The sequence below is a fragment of the Poecile atricapillus genome, chromosome 29, assembly GCF_030490865.1.
Source record: "Poecile atricapillus isolate bPoeAtr1 chromosome 29, bPoeAtr1.hap1, whole genome shotgun sequence".
In the NCBI taxonomy this organism is placed as follows: Eukaryota; Metazoa; Chordata; class Aves; order Passeriformes; family Paridae; genus Poecile; species Poecile atricapillus.
In genome coordinates this window covers 5,118,647-5,135,812 of record NC_081277.1, presented here as the reverse complement: position 1 = coordinate 5,135,812, position 17,166 = coordinate 5,118,647, and the positions used below count along the sequence as shown (strand labels likewise).

The following is a 17,166-nucleotide window of genomic DNA, read 5'->3' as shown; positions in this document are numbered from 1 at the left end:
TGGCTGGGACCGCCTGGGGAAGGGCTGCTCGTGGGATTTCGGGGTGGCCCTCCGTCGGGTCCCCTTTCTCTCCCCAGAGCCTTCCTCCACATTCGGGGTCTCCTTAAAGTTGAGAGAGTAACAAGGACGCGGAGATGGGGGAAGTTTCCCCAAAACTCCTGGGGCGTCTCACCCCCCACCCCTGCGGGCTCGTGGGCCACGGGGAGCAACTCATCCACGACCCCTCACCTTCACACACGGGGAAAATAACGGGGGTCCGAGTCTCCGAGCCCCGGGAGGCCGAGGTGGGGTTTAAGGAGCCACCCAGGCCCCCACTTTGTTCCCAGAGGTAGTGATGGTTCCAGCGCTCTGTCAGAATTTGTCTCAGGCTTTGGCTGAGGAGGTGGAGGGGGCAGGAATATCCTCGTGCCCCCAGCTCCCGGGGAAAAATGTGTCTGGGGGAGTGGGATGGGTTGGGAGATGGTGAATGGAGTGATGGAGGATCCTGGGATGTCCAAGGGTCCTGAGGCACCTAAAAGCCCTGGGGTGGCTGAGAGTCCTGGGGTGTCAGATGGTCCGCCTTACACCCCTCATCCCTTCCATCCCATGAATCCCCCCATCCATTCATCACCCCCAGAGCACCAGATGTCACCTCCCGGTGGATGAAACCCATTGGAGAGGCTCTCCTGTGTTTGTAGAACCTACAAAAATGTTGGGAAGCACTCCAAAACTTCAGGGCTGCCAGTGCCTTTTTATGATTTAGGAGATCATAGGAGTGCAGAGTTGGGGGGAAGCTGGGGAGCACTGGGTGGCACAGGACGTTCACCTTCCACTGTCCCCTGTTGAGAAGCAGCTGTGTCCTCATGCCTTGAGGATTCATCCCATATTTATGGGAAATATGGGAAAAAATAATGCATAAGGTGATCATTTATATTTTTTAGCATGCTGGGACTCACACAGACCCCTGAACATATCCATACCCCTACTCCACGTACCCCTAAACAAGGAGCTGTCTGGGAAGAAGGGGCAGATTTGAGCTTCCCCATTCAGCACGTGGCTGGAAATGTTAATTAAACACAGGGCAATAAAACATCTGGAGGGCTGGGAGCGGGGAAGGGCCAGCCTGCACGACCCCCCACAGCTGCCTCCCGCTTTTCCTTGGGAATCTTGGGCAGGGGGGACTGGGGTCACCAGCGATTTCGACGGTACAAAAGCCTTTTCATGAAGTATTTCAGGCAAAGCAACTGAAGAACCTTTGTGGTGCTGGTGCAGAGCAAGGGGCTGCCGGGGGGTGGTGGAGTCTGGTGGCCCCAGGGGTTTGGGGACTGGAGATGGCTGGAGATTGGGGTTCACGGTCAGGCTGGGGGTGATGGGATGGGACAAAGACAACGCTTTGGAGATGCTGGATTAAAGCCCATTCGGTGCCACCCCACCAGCCCCGCAGGTGGCTGTCATGGGGGAACGAGCCCATCCGGTAAAAAATAAACGGGAAAAAGGTTTTTCCAATGAGTCTGTCTTGCAGGCTGGCTGGTCCCATCACGGCAGGACCCTGCTCCCAGTGTGGGGACGGATGGGCATCTCCCTCTGAGCACTCCCTGGGGTACAGGACAGGGACACTGGAGTAGACTGGGGTCACTCTGGTGTGGTGAAACACATGGGTGAGATGGGGACACCGTGGCGGGCCAGGTGAGATGTGGCCTTTCCTGAGACCTGGAGGCACAGAAATGGGACACGCACACCCCGGCAGGACAGGAATAGTGGAGGGAGGGGTACCCTGGGTAGGATGGGGGCACCCAGGGAGGGCGGAGGCAACTGGGTTGGGCGGCAGGAACATGGATGGAATTTGGGGGGGGACCGTGAGCAAGCTGAGAATACTCAGATGTATCAGAAGTGTCACCCCGCATCGAATGGGGGGACCACGGGTGGGATGGGAACACTCGGATGGGAGGTGACAACCTGCACGGGACGGGGCGACCCCAGCTGGGGCACCCTGGACGAGGCGGAGGAACCCTGGCTGGGATAAGGACGGCACGGACGGGACAGGGAGCCCGGACAGGATGGGGGTCCCCGAACGTGCAGGGGGCCTCGGACGCGGCGGGACCGAACGTGGGCGCCCCGTGGGCAGCGGGGCCGGTGCGGAGTCGGCGGCGGGACCAGTGCGGGCCCGGCGGGGCGGTGCGAGCCCCTGCCCGGCCCCCGGTGTCGGTTTGCATCCCGGCTCCTCCCCGCCCCGCCGCCCCGCGCATTCCCGACCCTCCGGGCGGTGGCGGCGGCGGCGGCGGGGCCCGGCGGGGCCGGGGCGGGACCCCACGATGCCGCAGCTGGAACCGACGGGGGGAGACGACTTGGGGGCCCCCGACGAGCTCATCGCCTTCCAGGACGAGGGCGAGGAGCAGGACAAGGGCGCGGGGCGCGGCTCGGCCCACGGGGACCTGGACGAGCTCAAGTCCTCGCTGGTCAGCGAGACCGAGAACCGGGGGGGCCCCGGCCCCGTGGTCGGCCCCGGCCCCGAGGTGAGGCGAGGGGCGGCGGGGAGCCGGGGGGAGGCGCCCCCCGCCCGGCCCTGCTCCGCTCACCGCCTCTCCCCGCAGGCGGAGCGGCCCCCGCCGCCCCGGGAAAGTTTCCAGAAGCCGCGGGACTCCCTGGCAGAAGGTACCGGACCCCCCCTCCCGGCGCCCCCCTGCTCCCCGCCACATCCCCCGGGACCGGCCGACACTTCCCAACTTCTTTGTTTCCGCCCCCGGCCGCGGGCGGGACCCCTCGTGTGCCCCCCCCGTCTCCCCTCCCGTGTCCTTCAGTTCTCCCCACCGTGTCCCCCCCGCAGTCGTGTCCTCGCCCCCCATGTGTTTCCCCCCCGTGTCGCGCTCCCCTCGCATCCCGCCCGCCGTGTTCCTCTCCCTGGCGTCCTCAGCCCTCCCCCCGGCCCGCTAATTCCCCCCTCCGTGTCCTCAGCCTCGTGTCCTCGCCCCCCCGTGTGCCCATCCGCCGTGTCCCCCGTGTCCACTCCCCGTCTCTGCCCTCCCGTCGTGTCCCCGCTCCCACCCGCGGCCCCCGGGCCCGCCCCCCGCCCCACTAACGGGCTCCGGTCGCTTCCCCACGGATGCCTCGGTGCCTCCCATGGCTCCACGGAGCAGCCGGACTCGGGACACCCCCAGGGACACCCCCAGACCTTTCAGGGAGTGACCAGCACCGGGTTCCGCCACGCCCCGGGACTCCCCCCGTGCAGCCGAGATCCCCTCCCGGGGGGACCGCGCTCCCCTGTAGCGGGGACACCTCCCAGAAGAACCGAGGACACGCCCAAGGGACCGGGACACCCCCAGAGGGACCCATCCGGGCCCCTCCCCAGCGGGGATCCCCCAACAGAACCAAGGATCCCCCTAAGGGGCTTGAGCACCCCCCCAGGGACATACCCAGGTGCCCCTCAAGTGGGAACCCCTAGAAAATCAAGGACCCCCCTCCCCACAAGTGACTTGGGCACCCCCAGAGGGGCCCACCCACGCCCCACAAGTGCGGATCACCCTCCACGAGAACCAAGGACTCCCACAAAATGACTTGGGCACCGTCCGCTGAGTGGAGACCCCCAGAAGAACCAGGGGCCGGTCCCAAGGGACTTGGGCACCCCCAGACGGAGTTCCCCGGGCCCCCCATGCCCCCAGCCTCGCCCCTTTCCGCGGGTGCGCCCCCCACCCCTCCGCCTCCTGACTCCCCCCTTCCTTCTCTCCCCAGTGGTCAGACGACAGCAGGATGGGGGTTTTTTTAAGGGCCCTCCCTATCCCGGCTACCCCTTCCTGATGCTCCCTGAGCTGGGCAGCCCCTACCTCGCCAATGGAGCCCTCTCCCCCGGCGGAGCCCGCACCGTAAGTGCCCCCCCGAACTCTCCCTAACCCCCCTTTATTTTTGGTTCACTTTGCCCCTTTGGGGGGGCTTTGAGGGGGCTTCACTCTGGGGGACCCGCCCCGAAACCTGACCTAGAGCTGCCGCTTTTCTCATTTAAACGGGTTTTAAAGCCGTTAATGGGCCAACATTGGCCTCGGGGGGAGAAGTGATTAAGCAAATTGAGCGAGAACTGGGTGGTGGGGGGCGTGTTGGGAGAGGGGGAGCGATCCCCTGCCCTCAGCAGAATCCCTCGACCCCCAAACCATCCCCCTCAATTTCTACCCCTGAAAAGTCGTTTCAGGGATATAAAGGTGCTTTAGGAGCGTAAGGTGTTCTCTACGCGGCCCTACAGGGGCCATCCTGGGAGGAATTCTCAGCCCCCGAGGGAATTCTCAGCCCTCCGGGGGTCCTGAGCCTTCGGGGAGGGAGGGATGCTGAGCCGGGCACTGGTACCCACCGAATCCTGGTCTGGAGCACCGCACCTCACTCCTGATTGTCCAGGTGTATTTCTCACTCCAGGGATGCTTTTCCACATATCATTTCTCTGGATCCATAGGGAACTCTGTTCCCATATGGAATGTATATGGGATATTGTGGCATTTATAATGGTTTGAAATCCCAGAATCCAGCTGGTTTGTGCGGAGAGTTTTCCATATTTTCAGGATTTTCCTACTTTTGCTTTCCTGGAAGCAACTGGTTGGAGTGGCCGTGAAGTGCAAATCCCTTCATGGGGATGGGGAGGGCAGATAAGCTAATTATCCTGGTGTTTTGCCGTGGCTGGATAAAGGTTGTATTCCCAATTTGTCACTTTTGGGATTACGAGGTTTTGGGGATGAAGCACGATTGACCACGATGCCAAACACTGGCAAGGAATCCGGGATAATGAGAAGGGATTGGGGTTGGGATCTGTCACAAGCGGCCACTAACGATGATTTAATGAATCCCGGAAAGGGGATTAATTAACAGGGGCTGGAGCTGGTGTCGCCTCCCGGATGTTCTAGAGAGATGACTGGGGTTGGGAAAGCTGGATTGGGGCTGAATTCCGATGGACTGGGTGCGTAGAGCCAAGTTAGTGAGGGGTGTATGTGGGGGAGCTGGGGATGATGGGGGTGGGCTGGCTGAATTTTGTGATGCTGCTGGGTGAGGCCCTGCTGGATCCCACAGCCACTCATGCACAGAGAGCAGCGGAGCTCTGTGCTCATCACCAAACCCCCTTCCATGAGCTCCCACGGCGTGGCAGCACGGGGATCCCCCAGATCCCAGGACATCATCACTCCTAGTGCAACTGGATGGGCACAGTGTCCCTGATCCCATACTGGATCCATCTGGGCACAGCACCCCCGATCCTCTACCAGATCCAGCAAGGCTCAACATCCTTCTGCTTCATCCATAACAGAAAATGACAGGATAGAGCATCCTTGATCCTAGTCTGGATCCAGCCAGGCGCAGCATCTTTGATCCTGTGCTGGATCCGTTCGGGTGCAGCATCCTCGGTCCCAAACCAGATCCTGCTGATCTCATATCGGATGCAGCCAGGCTCAGCCTCATTGATCCTGTTCCTGATCCATCCAGGCACAGCATCCCTGATCCTGTACTGAATCTGTCTGGGCACAGCATCCTGGATCTGATTCTGGATCCATCCTCAGTCTCTTCAGTCCCGTACCGCAACCATCTGGGAACAGAATCCTTGATCCTGTACCCGATGGATCTGGGCACGGCATCCCTGATCCCCTACCGGATACATCCAGGCACAGCCTTCCCAATCCTCTGCTGGAAGCAGCCTCCCAATCCCTTCTGGATCCAGCTGGGTGCAGCATCCCCACATGCAGCATCGCCCGGAGGCACTGAGCTTGCCAAACCCGCCTCCCACCCTCACCCCGGGAGGATGAGCCCGGACACGTGGAGCACCGGGGTGGCAGGAGGCACAGCCTGCCTTGGGAACCGTCTTTTTCTTGTTTCCTTCTTTTTTTTTGCCCCAGCATTGGAGGAAACAAGCTGATCTGCAGGATCCAGCCATCCCAGTGGCCATGGCACCCAGCCTCATATTTCGCAGCCGGGCGCTGTGGATTGAACCGCGTGGAAAAGAAAGATTTTGGGAGAAGAAATACAAACCCCAGTTAATCTCTGTGGCCGGGAGATGCTCGGAGGAGGTGACCAGGAAGGTGCTGGATGAGTCTGCAAATGCCAGGGCTGATCTGGCCAAACAACTGGAGGACTTTTTTTGGAACATCAGGCAGGAAAGCAGTGCTTCTGCATTGCTCCACTCCAAAATCTTAATAAATCTGGGATATCCATGGAAATCTGGGAAATATTTAGGAATATGTTTACATAGTGCCTTCCCACACTCCAAAGCAGGAAGTCTCATCCCTATGCCAACCCACCAAGCACCAATGGATGGATGCTCCTGTTCTTCAATCTGTGTGAATTCACTTTGCTCCTAGGTTATTTCCAAATGGGATCCTGGAATTTGGGAAGTGTCCGTGGTCCCCAATATCACTTTCCTGGCAATTTCTGTCCAGGGAGTATTTCTGGGGCTCTGCTCTGATGCTGAAGGAATTTGTTGGAAACTAACGATGGTATTGCTGTTCGGAGCAGCATTTTAGCCTGGATTTCTTCATGGGGAATCAGAAACTGGAGACCTGTGAGGCTGTGTTCGGCTCCTTGAGATCATTCCCAACAATACAAAGATATCCAGGTCGGGATGGGAAGGAAATGCTCTGGACATGCATGGGCTGGATGGATGCAAATCCCTATTGCCACGATGCTGGGTCCGTTCCATCAGGATTGTGTGGAGCTGCTGGTTTTATCCCAAACCCAGAATGAGATGGATCCATACCGGGGTAAAATCTCATCCCAGCATCTTTCTCCTGCTTGGGAAGTGGATGGGAACCAGGCACGGCACTGCCGGAGCAGCGAAACTGAGACCATGCACAGGATTGGCATTATTCCCAAAAAAATCAGTTTAACCCCAGGAATTCGAGTCTGGAGGCGAGGATTTAAATAAATCCAAACCTTCCTCAGGCATGGAATTCCATCCAAACTGCTTTCCCGACGCCATGCCCGGTGTAATTAATGCACCTCGATGTAATTAATGCGCCTCGGTAGGCTGCGATCCCAAAATAAATGAGGGAAAAATCAATAACCTGGGCTTATTCCGGCTTCTTTTGCGCCACTCCTGCAATGAATTCCCGAGGATACAGAGCCGTATCTGTCTCCTAAAGAAAATAGATCCTTAACTGCACTGCTGCCAAGGAAAATGATTAAAATACGGATTTTTGGCAGGAAAAAGGGTTGCTCCAAAAACTGGGCGGGTCTTGCTGGCGGTTCTGGCAGAGCGTGGAGGGTTTTGGCATTGGGATGCGGATGGAGGTGTTGGAATGGGGGGATTTTTCCGGCGTGGGGGCTCACTCGATGCTCAGCATCCTCGGACCACGGTAGTTCCCGCTTCCTCCTGCACTAATTTGGGATTTTCTGGTTTATTTGGGATTTGCCCCCCATCAGTGCCGCCTTCTTTCCCCACCTGGAAAATATTAAGGGAAAACGCTGTTTTTTCGCACTTTTTGGCTTGTCTGTGTTGCTCTGTGCAGCTGCTGGGTTGATCCGGTCCTCCCCGGCTCTGAGCCCTCCCCGTGCCTCAGTTTCCCTACTCCCAGACTCTCCTGACTGCTCTGCAGAGCTGCCGCACACAATGGCCCTTTTATCCCGCTCCTTAATTATGTTCTTCGGCTAATTACCCTGCGGGCGGAGTTTGTAGACCTACAGGAGATTTCCACTCCCCCCACCCCCCAAATCTCCCTCCTCCCTCCTTTTCTAACACGATTCCCAAATTAAAGCGATGAAGTAAGTGCTCGGGGCGCCTCTGCTCAGCCCTGGGATTGTTCCGGGACTGAGGCGCATTCATCATCCTTCTGGAATTCCCAGCAGCTGCTTTTCATTAGTTTTCCTTCCTTGAAGTCGCTGGCGGGAGCTTGGGAGGGAAGAGGAACCCGGGGGGAAGTGCCCGGTGCATCCTGGATGGAGGAAGAGGAGGGATAAGGGAAGAAGGGAGCGGGAGTGTTGTGTTCCGTCTCCTGGAGTTCGGGGCAGGTTGGAGGAGGGAGGAAGGGGTGATGTGTCCCTTCCCGGTTTGCCTCTTTTCTGCTGTTTTTCGGTAGCGATTTCAGGCTGTGTGTTCAGCCTTTGGGATCCCGGAGCCTTTGGGATCCCGGAGCCTTTGGGATCCCGGAGCCCTGGGGACGCTGCCGGGGCTCTGGCAGAGGGCAGGACGGGGAGTGCTGTGCTGCTGTCCCTCGGGTGCTGTTCCCCGGCTCAAGGATGCTCCGGAGCAGTGGAATTGTCGGTGCCGGGGCAGGCTGAGCCTGCTGGGATCCCCGTGCAGATGCAGGGGGATGAATGGATCCATTGAGGCCGGGAGCTGCAGACAAAAGCCTCGGGGCAGCAGCAGGATTCGGGGCCACTGGATCAGGGGGCAGGGAGCGGGGGCCCGGTGGGAGCTGAGCCTGTCCTGCCCCATGGCCAGGGCGTGCGAGGGGTGCTGGGGGCACCCGTGGGTGGGGGAAGCTCGGGGTGTCCGTGGGGTGCTCGAGTCACCCCGGGATGTTTGGGTCCTGTGTGTGGGGAGGGCTCTCGGGCACTGGAGGGTGGGGGAAGCTCGGGATGCTCAGGGCACCCAGTGTGGAGGATGCTCGGGGATCCCGGTGCCGAGGCTGCTCTGGGCTAAGGCTCTGTCCTGGCAGTGCTCCAGCCTCATCCCGCTGCCTCCCATCCCTCTCCTGCCTTCCTGTGGGACCAAGTCCTTCAGCAGATGCCACCAGTGTCCCCAGAGCGGGGACAGGGGATCAGTGGGTGGAGATGAGGTCACACAAGTGCCACGACTCCCAGCTCATCCCACATGGAGGGGGTTTTTAACTTAATTTTTCATCTCTCAGCTGCTTTTCCCACCTTCCCATCCCACCCCATTGCCATTTCCCATCTGGTATCTGTGGCTGTTGTTAAGGTGTCACAAACCCTCATTCCCACCCCAAAATCCTTGTCCCTTGAGACACCCTTTGTCTTGCCAGTGTCACCCAGAAAATGCCAAAGGGGGACGTGGTGATGTCTCCTGCATCACCCCCACATTGCCCTTCAGAAACCCTAAATCCTGGTGGGAAAATAACTCTTATCAGGAATTTTTGGGGCTCTCCCTGGGGTGGGGAGATGCAGGAGACCCTCCCAAAAGTCTCCTGGTTGGAATTTGTCATCCTGGTGTTCATGGGCAACATCTGGAGGAGATTATTTGGCTGGGAAGCGGATAGATGGCGGGAGTGGGGAAGAGATTTATGTCTCATTCCCTGGGCTGTAAATCGGAGCTCTAACTGGGATTTCTCCCTTCCCAGTTATCCCAGGGAAGCAGAATGCAGCAGCTGTGCTGCGAGGTTGCAGGGTGGGTGATGGGCTCTGTGGGGCCGGGATGCTCCTGGGTTTCCTCCTTGAGTTTTGGCATTGGGGTGATTTGTTGGGGTGCAAAGGACAACCCATCCTGGCTCAGGAGGGTGAGAAGTCAGGTTCCTACTTTCCCCTGTCCTTCCTCCCCTTCTCCCAGTCTTTTTTTCCCTGGTTTGGGGCTTCCCCCCAATCCCCTTTGGTGCCATCCCCATCTGCAGCATCCTTGGTTTCCCAGAAAAGGGAATTTTTTCCCCAGAAAAGGGATTGTCATAAGGATGGGCAGCTGAGGGTCACCATTCCCCACCTCTTGTCCTGGGACAAAAGGATGGATATTTAAATGCATGGATGCCTATGGGAATCTTCCTGGGTGCCTTCCAGCTGGTCCTGGGGGTTTTGGGGATGAAGCACTCGCATGCTGGGATCATCTGGATCTGCTCCATGGTGGCTCCTGTGGGATCATCTCTGGGCTGGAGCCTGGGCAAAGGGAAAAGACAGCAAAGAGGCTCCTGCCTCAGAGCCTCTGGCTGAATGGTCCCAAACAGAGCTTTTCTCTCCCAAAACGAGGCCAGTGAGCACCAAGGCTGAGGCTTTGATCCCCGCAGAGAGGAGCCTGTGCTGGGACAGGGAGCGTCGGGATAAGCGATGGGATGTGCAGCGATGGGATGTGCAGTCCTGGGATGTGCAGCCCTGGGATGTGCAGCCCTGGGATGTGCAGCGATGGGATGTGCAATCCTGGGATGTGCAGCCCTGGGATGTGCAGCGATGGGATGTGCAATCCTGGGATGTGCAGCCCTGGGATGTGCAGCCCTGGGATGTGCAATCCTGGGATGTGCAATCCTGGGATGTGCAGCCCTGGGATGTGCAGCCCTGGGATGTGCAATCCTGGGATGTGCAGCCCTGGGATGTGCAGCGATGGGATGTGCAGTCCTGGGATGTGCAGCCCTGGGATGTGCAGCCCTGGGATGTGCAATCCTGGGATGTGCAATCCTGGGATGTGCAGCCCTGGGATGTGCAGCCCTGGGATGTGCAGCCCTGGGATGTGCAGTCCTGGGATGTGCAGCCCTGGGATGTGCAGCGATGGGATGTGCAGCGATGGGATGTGCAGCCCTGGGATGTGCAGCCCTGGGATGTGCAGCGATGGGATGTGCAGCGATGGGATGTGCAGCGATGGGATGTGCAATCCTGGGATGTGCAGCCCTGGGATGTGCAATCCTGGGATGTGCAGCCCTGGGATGTGCAGCCCTGGGATGTGCAGCCCTGGGATGTGCAATCCTGGGATGTGCAGTCCTGGGATGTGCAGCCCTGGGACACAGCACCAGGATGTGACACACCAGGACGTGCCAATGTTGGCAGGTGCCACACTGGGACACGCAGCCCCAGCCCAGCCCCAGCCAGGGCTTTGCCAGTGGCACTTTTCCCCTTTCCCAGGGAAATCATCACAAGTGGGTTGATCCCTGTGCAGAAGAGGAGCGGAAATCCTCTCATGAATGCCCTTAATTGGACGTCAGGGGATCCCCTGGCCCCTTTTCCTCTGGGGTCCTGGGGCTCCCAGAGGGATGGGCTCCAGCAGGGAAGGGGTTATCCCTGGTTTTAATTGGCTGGTAACGAGGACCCAGGACTGGCTCTAATCTCTCTGGAATGTGACCGATTTTCAACTATTTTCCTCTTTTTTTTTTTTTCTCTTTTTTTTTTTCCTGCTGTTTCACAGCTCAGATCCCCATGTGGGGGGACAGTGGGGGCTGTGTCCCAGCTGGAGCCAAGGGATGGGGAGGAAAAAAAGGGGAGGGGGGGGCTCATTTTTCCACATCACCACTGAACCATTCACCAGCTCCCCCCGCTTTGTATATTTTGAAAGAGTCCCCCCTCTTCCTCCCCCTCCCTTCCCCTTTCCCTTCCCCAGGCTCCTGAAATGGCCTCAAAATGAGAATCAGCCTTTTATCCCCCAAACCTTCCCCCACTGCCGTCCCCCCTGCGCTGCCTCCCCGCCTGTCCCCGTCCCCTGGCGCCTTCTGCGCTCACAGAGCCCAGAAAGCCCCTTTGTGACGGGGAGGGGCTGGGGCTGGGGGCTTAGGGAGCCCCTTGGGATGGGAGGGGGCTTCTCCTGCCCTGTCCTGGCCACAGACACAGGGGGACACGGTGGGGGAGCAGCGAGGGTCTCATCCAGTGCTCAGAATGTGGGGTCTTGGCTAGGGACAGGTGGGGGTCCCCAGTGCCATCCCAGCGTGGCTGCAAGTGTGGCCATGGAGCTGGTGGGACATTTTGGCTGCCCTGGCACTGTGGCTCACCCAGATTTGGAGGGTGCATCAAAGCTGTCACTTTGGGAGCAGCTCTTCCATCTCGGGGAGCACTGGGTCACAGTGAGCCCGTGGGTGACAGTGATCCTGGGGTGACACTGAGCTGGCAGATCGTGGCCAGCCCGCAGGGGACAGAGAGCCCACGGGTGACGTGGGGCTGCAGGTCAGGGTGAGCCCAGGGTCATGAGGCCACTGCGTTCCAGGTGTGCTCTGGGTGCGTGGAGTCTCAGCTCCCAGTCCCTGCAAGCAGCTGCCAGGGGATGGATCCAGTCATGGCACCTGTGGGATCATCCCAGTAGTTCCAAAATTCTTCCCATGGGGGCACTGGGAGCGTGGTCCTGGAGCATCCCTGTGCCGGGATGGGGATGGGAAGTGGCCCCATGGCACCTGGGTTAGGCAGTGAAGGAGGTTTTCAGGGATCCCCTGTGCCAGCAGCTGTGGAAATGGATCACGGGGAATCCTCATCAGCTTCAGGACTGTGCTGTGCCATGGGGGTCCTGGGTGGGGGTTCTTGGGTGCCAGCAGGGAGGGGGTGCTGGGGATGGAGTTCCTGGAGGCAGAGGAGGAGGAGACTAAAGGTGAAGGGAGGGACAGGATATCAGAAATGCAGGCTGGAGATGGAGGGGGGATACTGGAGGTACAGGCAGGGGTGGGGAGTGCAGGAGGGGCATGCTGGAGACAGGGGACAGCCAGAGGGGCTGCAGGGGGCACGTGTGACACATTGGGGGTGATAGGAGGCCACGTGAGGGGGAGGAACCCCCCAGCCCTGCAAGAGTTAACACTCCCCCTGACTCCTCCTGGCCTTCCCTTCCAGCTGCCTCAGCTCAGGAAGGTCTGTATTTGGGGAAATTCCTGCAGGCAGCTGCTCCAGCCACATTCCCACATTCTCGAGCCCTGGCATCTCCAGGGACCCTCCCTCCTGCTGTCTTTGGGAAATGCCTCTGTCTCCCCAAACACTGCACAAAGAGCCTTTCTTTGGGGGTGCCAAGGAGACGCCCCAGTGTCACAGCAAGATGTTAACCCAGAAAGGGAGAAAAACCCCCAGAACCTCTTTGCCCCCAGCCCGTGGGTTGGGGTGTCCTCGGCTGGGTATGCAGGCGAGGCTGGGGGATGTTTTGGGGTTAGAGGATTGGTTCAGAACTAGGGAATATTTTGGGACTGGGGAGAGGTTTTGGTGCCGTGGGATCTTTTGGGGACAGGGTTTTTTTGAAGGGCTGTAGGAATGTTTTGGGGCTGAGTGAGGTGTTTCAGGGTTGGGAGCGCTTTTGGGCTGGGGGTGTTTTAGGGTCAGAGGGTGTTTGAGGCCAGGAGTGGGGTGATGTTTCAGGACTGGTGCAGTGTATTGGGACAGGGTTTTTTTGGGGCCAGGGGTGTCCAAGGTTCTTGGAGGGCATTGTCCCATCCCTCCCACAGTACCTGCAGATGAAGTGGCCACTGCTGGACGTGCCGGCCGGGGCCACGCTGAAGGACAACCGCTCGCCCTCGCCCGCCCACCTGGTAAGAGCAGCCCCCACAGGTGGGGTGGTGGGTTCCCAGCACCCTCAGATCCTGCAGCTGGGGAATCTGGGAGTGGTTTGGGCTGGAAGGGGTCTTAAAGACCAAAGTGGCAGAGTCCTGCCGTGGCAGGGACACCTTCCATTGGAGCAGGTTGCTCCGAGCTGCCTGGAACAGTTGCAGGGATGGGGCAGCCCTGGTGACGCTGCCCTGCTGCCCACGGGGGTGCTCCTGGAGGGTGGCCGCAGGTCCCCTGCCACACGCTCTCCCCGCAGTCCAACAAGGTCCCGGTGGTGCAGCACGCCCATCACATGCACCCGCTGACGCCGCTCATCACCTACAGCAACGACCCCTTCCAGCCCGGCTCGCCGCCCGGCCACCTCTCCCCAGAGATCGACCCCAAGACAGGTGAGCAGAGCGTGGGGGACACCTTTGGGGGAACAGAGGGAGCATGATGGTGCGGAGAATGCGCTGGGAATGGGGTCTGGGGCATGCAGCCGGGGACCAGGGGGGTCCTTGCCCAGTGACAGGTTGGGTTGGGGTGTGGGGATCCCCCCAGGACTCCCCTGTGGCTGTTTCAGCTCTGCCCAGCCTCGGGTGATGGGTGCTGAGGGAAATGGGGTCCTCAGAGGGAGCTGGGGTGCTCAAAGGAAAGGTGCTGGAGGGCACAGGGGGCTCCAAGGCTGCTGTGCCCCTGTTCTGACCTCCCTCCTTGCCCCCTCTCCCCCCCACAGGGATCCCACGGCCGCCGCACCCCCCCGAGCTGCCCCCCTATTACCCGCTGTCTCCTGGAGCCGTGGGGCAGCTCCCGCACCCGCTGGGCTGGCTCGTGCCACAGTAAGGATGGACTGACCCTGGCATGGGGTTCCTGGGAATCCTGGGAGCCCCACTTCTGACTGAAACCCTCCTCCTCCTCCTCTTCCTCCTCCTCCCACTTTATCCCACTTTCCTGCGAGCTCAGCAGGATGCTGCAGCCTCCTGTGGGGGGTGGGAAGGGAGGTTTTTCCCTACTGCTGGAAAACTTGGGAATGGAAAAATCTTTGCAGATGGAAATGAGCTGAAGACCAGTCCAAAGATGCCATGAACTGGAAAGGGATCTTTTTTCCCCCTGAAACTCGTGTTTTTGTAGGCAGGGACAGCCTGTGTACTCCATTCCTGCTGGTGGCTTCCGGCACCCGTATCCCGCCCTTGCCATGAACGCCTCCATGTCCAGGTGGGCCTCGGGAGGGACCCTCAGGGGCACCCTGGAGCTGGCACTGGGTTTTGGGACACTTTCCTGCACACAGAGCATGGGCACAGAGCAGTCCCAGGAGATCAGGGTGGTCTCCTTGGCTGAAAATGCCACCAGAGCGGGTGGCTGGTCCTCACAGATGGAGGAATCCCATGGGCTCAGGGCATCACTTGGGCTGGATCAGTGTCACCATCTCAAAGCTGGGGTGGGACCTGGGGGCTTTCAGGTGGACTCGGGGTCTCCAGCTGGCTTTGGGAAGTGCAGTGTGGATTTGGGGTTTGCAGAGTGTGTTTGGGGTTTCTAGAGTGGGTTGGGGTTCCAGCATCTTCTCAGGTTTTCCAGTTCAACTGGGTTGAGGCAGGTGGTCTCTCAACCCAGGAGGTTCTCAGGGGGGTCTTTGGCTGCCTGTGTGGAGGTGACCACCCCTCCTGTCCTCTTCCCCCGCTGCAGTTTGATGTCCAGCCGCTTCTCCCCGCACATGGTCCCGCCACCCACGCACGGGCTGCACCCCTCAGGCATCCCACACCCCACCATCGTCTCGCCCATCGTCAAGCAGGAGCCCTCCCAGCCCAGCGCCAGTCCTGGAGGCAGCTCGTGAGTGGGGCTGGGCCGGCCGTGGGGACGGGGGCTCATTCTGGGGGTCCTGACCCCCATCCCACTCCTTCCAGGAAATCCCCGGTGGCAGTAAAGAAGGAGGAGGAGAAGAAGCCTCACATCAAGAAGCCTCTCAATGCCTTCATGCTGTACATGAAGGAGATGAGGGCCAAGGTGGTGGCCGAGTGCACGCTGAAGGAGAGCGCTGCCATCAACCAGATCCTGGGCCGGCGGGTACGGTGGGGATCCCCCCACAGGGGACCCTTCAGACCCCCTGGATTCACTTCTCCCCATGGATGGGACCCCAGACCTGGGGCATTGCCAGCCCAGGGAGTCCCAGGGAGGTGCTGGTGGCACTGGGATGGGGAGGGATGGAGGCCCATCAGCCCAGGGCAGCAGCTCCTCGGGGTCAGCAGTGTGGATTTGGGGGTTCCCAGCTGGACTTTGGGGCTCTCAGAGTGGCTCTGGGGTCTCCAGCGTGCTCTCCCCTTGCAGTGGCACTCGCTGTCACGGGAGGAGCAGGCCAAGTACTACGAGCTGGCGCGGAAGGAGCGGCAGCTGCACTCGCAGCTCTACCCGACCTGGTCAGCGCGGGACAATTACGTACGTGTGGCCCTGGCCCCCCGGCCCTGCCCGGGCTCTGGCTGGGGGGAGGGAGCTGCCTGTGCTTGGGGATCGGTGTTGGGGTGCCGGGGGCAGCGGGTGATGGTGCCGAGCCCCCGCAGATGCTCTGGGGCACTCCCAGCCTGTTTCCCACCACAGCATCCACCATGGTGGCCAAAAGCCACGGAAGGACCTGAAATCATCTTTTCCAGGGCAAGAAAAAGAAGCGGAAGCGCGAGAAGCTGGCGCAGCAGCAAAGCCACGACGCGGACAGTGAGTACCCCCCCTCCGCCTCCCCCCGTGCTGGGCTCCGGCCCTCACGCCGTGCCTGTCCCTGCAGGCTCCCTGCCCTCCAAGAGCAAGAAGCCGTGCGTGCCGTACCTGCCGGCCGAGAAGCCGTGTGCCAGCCCAGCCTCGTCCCACGGCAGCATGCTGGACTCGCCGGCCACGCCGTCGGCAGCGCTGGCCTCGCCGGCCGCGCCGGCCGCCACCCACTCGGAGCAGGCCCAGCCGCTCTCGCTCACCACCAAGCCAGAGGGCAGGGCTCAGCTCGCCGTGCATTCCACCATCCTCGCCAGCAAAGCCTCCTCTTCCTCCTCTTCCTCCTCCTCCTCCTCCTCCAGCCTCGGCAGCCCGCCCTCGCTCCTCTCCAGACCCATCCCCTTTGCCTCGGTGACCCCCACGGCTCTCCTGTCCTCCCCGCCCGGCTCCATCCCTGCCGCCCTGGCTGTGCTGCAGACACAGCCCCTCTCCCTGGTCACCAAACCTGCTGACTGAGGGAAAAGCCTCCTTCCCCTGCCTCCCCCCTCGGGCTCCTCCCCGCTGTACATTGCAGAAGCCACAATCAAGATTCAAACGCAGCCAAAACCATTATTGGTCAATATTTGACCCTTTCTGAACTCTTTGGAAGCAGACTCTAGAGGAAGAGGCTTTCTGCTCAGAGCTGCTGCCAGCAGTCAACTTAAAGACTGTTTTTATTAAAAAAAGGAGAAAAAAGGAAAAAAAAAATATAATGAAATAGACCCTCCGCAAGCTGCCGATGATGGGAATCTCTGTGGGATGAACTGAGTGCTCCTCGCTGCCGTGGGGCACGGGGATGAAACCTGCGTGGTGATGCCAGCACCAAATACGGCAGGTGTTGACTGGAACTGGCACTCCATCCCGGATCCAGGAGCAGGAATTCCTCCAGCTGCTCCCAAATCCTCCCGTCCTGCTCCCATCCCCAGCTCTGTCCTGGCAAGGAGCTGGATCCTGCCCCAGGGATGCTGCTTCGTCGGTGCCGCTCCTGCCTGCAGCCCTGCTGGAGTGGGCAGGGTCTGGGGCTGAGCCCTGGGAGGGGTTGTGTTTTTATCACCTCAAAATCCTGTTATTTTTCACAAAAGGAAATAAAACTACAGCTGCAGCTCACTGTGTGAGTGTGGTCTGTGTGGGAAGTACTTGCTACTTGTCCACTGGCACCTTCCTGGGAAATACCTGAGGACAGGACTGCAGTCCTGCCCTGAACACCTCTGTCGATGGGCACAGGGGGATTTTGGGGTGTCCATTGGGGTGTTCAGTTTGCTAGAGTTATCCAGGCATCAGGACTTGGGGGGTTTGGTGAACCAGTGCCTGAGGGAGCGGGAGTTACTGGTGTGTACTGGGTCCTCTGTGCCTGCTTCTTCCAAACCAGGG

At 59.9% G+C, this 17,166-nt stretch overlaps 1 protein-coding gene across 2 annotated transcripts; it reads left to right on the top strand.

The window, feature by feature from the left end:
- Nucleotides 1-2,021: 2,021 nt before the first annotated feature.
- On the top strand, nt 2,022-16,891 carry TCF7L1 (transcription factor 7 like 1). 2 transcript variants are annotated; one of them, XM_058859274.1, is made up of 12 exons: nt 2,022-2,492; nt 2,571-2,631; nt 3,706-3,836; nt 12,987-13,070; nt 13,343-13,475; nt 13,802-13,904; nt 14,197-14,280; nt 14,749-14,892; nt 14,967-15,126; nt 15,388-15,495; nt 15,708-15,768; nt 15,836-16,891. In XM_058859274.1, the coding sequence occupies exons 1-12, from the start codon at nt 2,037-2,039 to the stop codon at nt 16,270-16,272; spliced, it is 1,962 nt and encodes a 653-aa protein (XP_058715257.1). In that variant the 5' UTR covers nt 2,022-2,036; the 3' UTR covers nt 16,273-16,891. The 2 variants fall into 2 exon arrangements, with proteins under 2 accessions (XP_058715257.1, XP_058715256.1); XM_058859273.1 differs by having other exon boundaries at nt 2,022-2,631.
- Nucleotides 16,892-17,166: the final 275 nt, after the last annotated feature.

Excerpts from the sequence above, each read along its gene's own strand:
- TCF7L1 (XM_058859273.1), top strand. The coding sequence starts at position 2,037 with ATGGGGGTCCCCGAACGTGCAGGGGGCCTCGGACGCGGCGGGACCGAA. Across the intron at positions 14,893-14,966 it reads GCCAGTCCTGGAGGCAGCTC|GAAATCCCCGGTGGCAGTAA; the intron begins GTGAGTGGGGCT and ends CACTCCTTCCAG. Across the intron at positions 15,127-15,387 it reads ACCAGATCCTGGGCCGGCGG|TGGCACTCGCTGTCACGGGA; the intron begins GTACGGTGGGGA and ends CTCCCCTTGCAG.